Here is a 6,967-nt window from a genome sequence, read left to right as displayed (position 1 = left end):
GTTGCATGACTGTTTTTGTCTTCCCCTCCCACCTCACAACCACATATTTATACAAATTAATTCTCACATTATTTGCAGCTTCACAAAATACCAAAAAAAAAACTCATATTATTGACAAATTCACAAATAAGTACTGAATAACACCAGTTCTGATATTTATTTCACTGTTACAATTTATTTAGGACTACATGGATTATAATTAAAAAAATTATCCTTAATATTTTTTTTTTACCAAAATTAGGAAGGGAGAGGGGAAAACTCAGAGATACGGTTACACTTTAAACAGTAAAGGAATTTGGGTTGTCTTTCTTCAGGCAAAGTTTTCAACTTCATAATCAGACACTGTATAAAATGGGGTTGAGGATTTTATAATTATTGGTTATTTGTAGAAACTTAAATCATAATATATATATATATATATATATTCCAACCAAATGGACGGTTTGTTTATCTAATTATTATATTTCCCACTGTCCCTCTCCCTCTCCCTCTCCCTCTCTCTATCAAGTAGTATGTTTTTATTCCAGTGCTGGGATGGGAGAGTTATATAAGTCTAGTCACCACACACTATCTCACGCACGCGAAAATCCTATTTTTCAGAGTTTGTTCCCGAAAATCTCTCTGATTCTCCCTATTTTGCCATATATTGCCTCAGAAGTCAGTAGCTGTTGTTCTGGGTACATTGGAGTGTCAGTCTCTCAGGTTTTGAGTCATTTATCTATATAAAACTCTGCTCTCAGGTGCTGCAGCAAGCTTATACATTCTCCGTGTGTTCTGAATTTTGTGTGTTTTTCTGCTCCAAAGGGTCTTTCTTGAAAATGTGATTTCAAGTCAAGTCTTCTTCTTGGTTCTCTTCTCTGTTTGGTTGATTCCCATTTGCTCAATAGTGTTATAAGTCATTTCTAAGTTAATTCCAATCAATGGGGTGTCGCTAATCTTGCTGCATAGAAATCCTTTGTCCAGTTTGCTAAATTTCAAGTCTTTTCTTTTGTTCTATCAGCAAAAAGAAGTCTTTAGTTGTGTCTGTGAATGCCAATTTGCTTCAAATTGTTCTAAGCCATTAAAAGTGCAGTTTCTGATAATGGGTTTTCGCTAATTTGCTTGTTCTTGCTCTGAAAACTTCAATTTTTATTTTTATCTTGACTCTGATATTTTCCAGTTAAAGCTCGGAAATTTATACCAAGTATCTGGTGTTTTAGCATTCTCATGCTTCTAGTCACTATAGGAGGCCTTTTTGATAAGAGAAGGGAGAGGTGATGGATCTAAGCTTTGTCAAAGTTTACCGCTAATTGTGATCTGATCATATGGAAAGTCTCTGCTCATTTCGTTAATTTTGAACTTCTTAATTCTCTATGAACTCCGTTCGTTGATCCTTGACTCCTCTAAGATATGGAATCTAAGTAGTTGATTTTACTAATTGATTCTTTTGTTCTTCATAGAAATATATACCACATTCTTTATCGATTCTTTGATATGTAAAGCTCATCTACTGTATTTGGACCTCATTAAAGGTCTGTCACACTTCAAAAGTTCAATGAATCAACATTCTTCTTTCCCGCTTGTTTTCCTCCTTCAAAATCCTATGATGATCAAGAGATCTTGCTTTCTCTGCCCCTATATATATTTATATGTCCTAATGCAAATTTAGAAACCATATCAGCCTCTCGAGTACCTCGCAATTTGGATCCGAACTTCCACCTCACTTATTGGCCTGGTTACTTGTATCTCAAACAACAACTAGAAAGGTTTTCATTTCCTTCTTGTTTCCTGAGTATTGGACATATTATGGAAGAAACATTTGTTCCCTTTCGGGGGATAAAGAATGACCTCAAAGGGAGACTTCTGTGCTACAAACAGGATTGGACTGGTGGCTTAAGAGCGGGTATCAGGTTTGTGAATATCTTATTTCTCATTTTTTATATCACAAACAAGATACTAAAATTTTCCCAATAAAAATGATCTGATAAGCATATAGTATTTCATATTGGCATTTATTTTACCTTACTGAAGTTATCATAACCATCATCTTCTTTCGTTCAGGATCTTGGCCCCAACAACATACATATTCTTTGCTTCAGCAATTCCAGTTATATCTTTTGGAGAGCAGCTGGAACGAAATACAAGTTGAACAATTCCTTTTTATTTTTCTCTCTTTTTTTTGTCAGGGTCCTCATAAAGTTTCTATTTTGGTAGTAATTTACTAACAAGTGTTATATGTATTTATATTTACAGATGGAGCCTTGACTGCAGTACAGACTCTTGCATCAACATCACTTTGTGGTGTTATCCACTCGATTTTTGGAGGACAGCCCTTGCTCATACTAGGGGTGGCTGAGCCAACAGTATTGATGTATACATTTATGTTCAACTTTGCTAAGGACCGGAAGGATTTGGGGCAGGAACTCTTTTTAGCCTGGACTGGATGGTATCTCTAGAACACTCTGCACATCTTAATATCACAAAGGATTTGATTTTTTGATGAAACTGAACATTGTTTTTCCTGCATAATGGGCATTTAGGGTATGTGTGTGGACAGCCCTTCTGCTCTTCTTGCTTGCCGTTCTGGGTGCATGCTCCATTATCAATAGGTTTACGCGTATTGCTGGTGAATTATTTGGTCTGCTAATTGCAATGCTTTTTATGCAGCAGGCCATAAGGGTGAGTTTGCTTATAATCCTCCATTATTAATTTATCAATTTGATGTTGGATACAAGAATTCGAAACCTTTTGAGATTTAATTACACATGAATTCCATAAGGGAATTCAGGAACAAAAAATAAGCTAAATATCCAAGATCTCTACACCTACCATTATGCTCTATAACCATTCTTTTAATACTGAACTCAACTTATGAATGTCATTTGACAGGGACTTGTGGAGGAATTTAGCGTACCTAAGAGAGAAAATCCTAATAAGATTGCACTCCAACCTGCTTGGCGGTTCGGCAATGGAATGTTTGCATTGGTTCTGTCATTTGGCCTTCTTTTAACTGCATTGAGAAGCCGTAAAGCTAGATCCTGGCGTTATGGAGCAGGTATGTGGCATTTGCTTTCAAGCTCAAGTAAAAAGTTGAAATGTCAAGGCATATTCATTGCAGGTTATTGGTTAGAATGCAAATCTGTTCCTCAGCTTGAAAAATTGAATTTGTGTTATGAGAGAGATCAATTTTGCACATCTACCGTGTCAACTATGTATCTTAGTAGCTTTTCTGTCTGTCAAATGTAATCGTATCTGTAGGTTGGCTACGGGGATTTATCGCGGATTATGGAGTCCCATTTATGGTTGTTGTTTGGACTGCTGTATCTTACATACCAGTTAATGATGTTCCAAGAGGAATCCCAAGACGACTTTTCAGTCCAAACCCATGGTCTCCTGGTGCATACTCAAATTGGACAGTTGTCAAGGTGGATATTGTAGTGATTGTTTGCCTAATATTTTGTTTCAGTTAGAGTCTAAATTGGTCTTAAAGAGCCAAATTTGTGCTTTCTTGCCTTTAAATCGCTTCTAGGAACTCATGCTGTTTAAGTTGTGCAGGAGATGATGAATGTACCTCCATTATATATAGTTGGAGCATTTATACCAGCAACTATGATTGCTGTGCTCTACTACTTTGATCATAGTGTTGCATCCCAACTTGCCCAACAGAAGGAATTTAATCTAAATAAACCAGCTTCATATCACTATGACCTTCTCCTTCTGGGTTTTCTGGTAAGCTGCTTTCAGACCAGCTCAAATTGAGGTAGATATTTTATGTACCTATATATCGTGATAGTTTTTAGTTGAATTCTGAATTTATTCACTTCCAGGTCATATTATGTGGGCTTCTTGGCATTCCCCCTTCCAATGGAGTAATTCCACAATCTCCAATGCATACAAAAAGCTTAGCTACTCTAAAACATCAGGTATAGTTTTCTGGTAGTGAAACATTCTGATAAGTATATGTACTTGCATGAATTGTCTTTGGTGTGCATTTGATGTCAAAATATGGATATTATGACTCTAAATACTTGCTTCTCTCTTGTTCTGGTTCCCTGGCACACAGACAGGATATTTTTCATATTTTATTTAATAAACACACTTCCATTAAATAAATAAATAAAAGTGCACAACAGAGGGCAAGGTGTCCACTGACAAACAAAATCTGCTGCTCAACACCAAAGAATAATTTACATTCACCAACGAACATCAAGAAACTAGCATGAATACACTCTAGAATACAGGTGCTGCCCAATCAGAGAAAAATAGCAGAAAGGAAAAGTTCCTAAACTCTACACCATTAGAGGATACACATCCAACTTAAGTCCAATAGAGGCTGATTCCATTGAAACTTATAATTCAAGTGATATAATCATTGAACAATCTGAAGGCCTTGTTTTTGTACTTCACTGTGTAATTATAGACAGAACAATCAGGATATCATGACCTTGGTACTTTTTTTTGATGTGGTTTAATTATTCATCCAGACTCTGTTCCTGCTATTGTTTATTCTCGCTGACAGGACATCTCTCAGTCATTTCTTCTGTTTCCTTTAAGCGTGTTTCTGCAATGGTCAATACTTCAATTTATTGTGACTTTGATATCTAAATTAATAGAATGGATCTGTTCTTTTCTTTGGAATAGCTTTTGCGGAATAAGCTTGCATTAACAGCACGAAATAGCATACGCAAAAATTCAAGTTTGAGTCAATTATACCAGAGCATGCAAGAAGCATACAATCAAATGCAGACTCCACTGGTCTACCAACGTCCACCTGCTTTGGTAAATCTATTTAGACATTATTACTGAACAATACAGAAGTTTACATCTTTTACTCTTTTCTTGCTAAAATTTGTGCTTCAAACAGGGACTAAAAGAGCTGAAAGAATCCACAGTCCAATTGGCCTCAAGTGCTGGCTACATTGATGCCCCAGTTGATGAGACTGTTTTTGATGTGGATAAGGATATTGATGATCTTTTGCCTATTGAAGTGAAAGAGCAACGCCTCAGCAATCTGCTTCAAGCATTGATGGTCGGTGGTTGTGTAGCTGCTATGCCTGTTTTGAAGAAAATCCCAACCTCTGTTCTTTGGGGATATTTTGCTTTCATGGCAATTGAAAGCTTGCCTGGAAATCAATTTTGGGAGAGGATATTGTTTCTTTTCACTGCTCCAAGTCGAAGATACAAGTAAGTTGATGCTTTCCCTTGTAATTTGCAAATGATTCTATGACCAAATACTCTTCTTCATATTGTAAATCAACTGTTATACCTAGACACGCATGATCCACTTCCTATACTTTCAAGTGTCAAATATGGAGTTGTAATACACATTACCATTTTCTTAATCTAGATCATGACTAGTATTATCTTTGAAAATCTGTTAAATGGTAACCATCATCTAACTTGCTAGGGTGCTGGAGAAGTATCATGGAACCTTTCTTGAGACTGTGCCTTTCAAAACAATTGCCACCTTCACCTTGTTCCAGACGGCTTACTTGCTCATGTGTTTTGGCTTAACATGGATCCCAATTGCTGGGGTGCTTTTCCCGTTGTTGATCATGCTTCTGGTCCCAGTGCGGCAGTATTTGCTCCCTAAGTTTTTCAAAAGAGCTCACCTTCAAGACCTGGATGCTGCAGAATATGAGGAAGCCCCTACCATTGCTTTCAACATGTCCTTTGAAGTAAGTTGCCTAGATCCTTTCTTCAGTTCAGTTAGACTTGTTAATCTCTCTCTGTCTCTCTCTCTTTCCCATTGAGTTGTTCAGGGGTCATATTTGATAACATTATGACATCCTGAATTCATTATCATGATAATAAGCCAGAGCTGGACCTGCTGCCCACCAGAGCCATACTTGCACCCTTGATAAAATTTGAATGTAGAAAATGTTTACAAACTTTTAATTGATCTACCTGTATGCTGATTCAAAAAAAGCATTTACAGATGTGTGTGCACTAACGATGCATGCATATGTGCAAAGTTTGGATCAGATGGGTATAAATCCAATTTCGGTTTGATATTAATAGAACATATGGTATTCAGATGCTATCCTAAGCTGCATTTTCTAAGAAATTAGAGTGCTCACTGAAAGCCTTCATTAGGTTATCATTTATAAGTTCTGTACTGATGCTGATGCTTTCTATGCATGACAGGATCAGGATCTTCAGTCAAGAATCACAAACATTGATGGTGGGGAGATTCTTGATGAAATTATCACAAGAAGCCGTGGTGAGATCCGCCATACACAGAGCCCAAAGGCATCAAGTTTGACCCCTACTTCACTAGAAGGTATAAAACCTGCTCATAGCCCGCGGACGTCACAGAGAGTATACAGCCCCCATTTAAGTGAACTGAGAGGGGAAAGAAGCCCCCGACAGGGACTTGAAAGAACACAGACTCCCAGCCCTGGGTCATCTATCCTTGGACAGACCACTCCTGGCTCTTCAAGCTAAAATTCCTAGAAGTGTGATTCTGGTGAGATTATTATTGGCAATGGTGCTCGAGAGGTTATGTATTAAGTGTCATCTTTGTAGGTCTGTTTCTAAACTTTGTTTCTACCATATGGTGGGCAGAGAAGATGATTATGATAATGGAAATATGTATGATTTTTCGTATTTTAACCAAACGTTAATTATGCAGCCTAAGAAAATCCCATAGCCAATCTAGGCCCTTAACAATCAATATACGTCTGCCTTTTTCTTCCTTCAGTGTTTCCCTAAGTTTTTAGCAACCATGTGTTCTTCAACTATCTGAATTTCAGTTGACCGAAATTTTCAAAAATGAGAATGAGGAATACTGATGGACTTCTGGAAAGTAGTGTTCTGATGTTCTGGAATGTGATGATGATATGATATACGAGATGCTTAAGGTATGGGAATAAGTTATCCTTCTTATGTTTTTCGAGAATAAAATTATATTCATGCTTGCACCTGCAATGATTTGCAGATTGTTCTTTATAAGACTATACTTCTTAATGCTGGCTGATCAGTTTGT

General features: G+C 37.0%; 1 protein-coding gene across 1 annotated transcript; it reads left to right on the top strand.

Annotated features, from left to right (window-relative positions):
* On the top strand, positions 459–6,778 carry LOC18776380 (probable boron transporter 2). The gene is made up of 12 exons (XM_007210265.2): positions 459–1,889; positions 2,041–2,123; positions 2,233–2,425; positions 2,520–2,658; positions 2,869–3,034; positions 3,238–3,404; positions 3,535–3,708; positions 3,807–3,902; positions 4,621–4,758; positions 4,844–5,163; positions 5,387–5,657; positions 6,127–6,778. The coding sequence occupies exons 1-12, from the start codon at positions 1,786–1,788 to the stop codon at positions 6,424–6,426; spliced, it is 2,151 nt and encodes a 716-aa protein (XP_007210327.1). The 5' UTR covers positions 459–1,785; the 3' UTR covers positions 6,427–6,778.

Source organism: Prunus persica, chromosome G5 (assembly GCF_000346465.2).
Source record: "Prunus persica cultivar Lovell chromosome G5, Prunus_persica_NCBIv2, whole genome shotgun sequence".
In the NCBI taxonomy this organism is placed as follows: domain Eukaryota; kingdom Viridiplantae; phylum Streptophyta; class Magnoliopsida; order Rosales; family Rosaceae; genus Prunus; species Prunus persica.
Note: the sequence above shows the minus strand (reverse complement) of the source record. Positions and strands in the feature narration are given on the sequence as shown.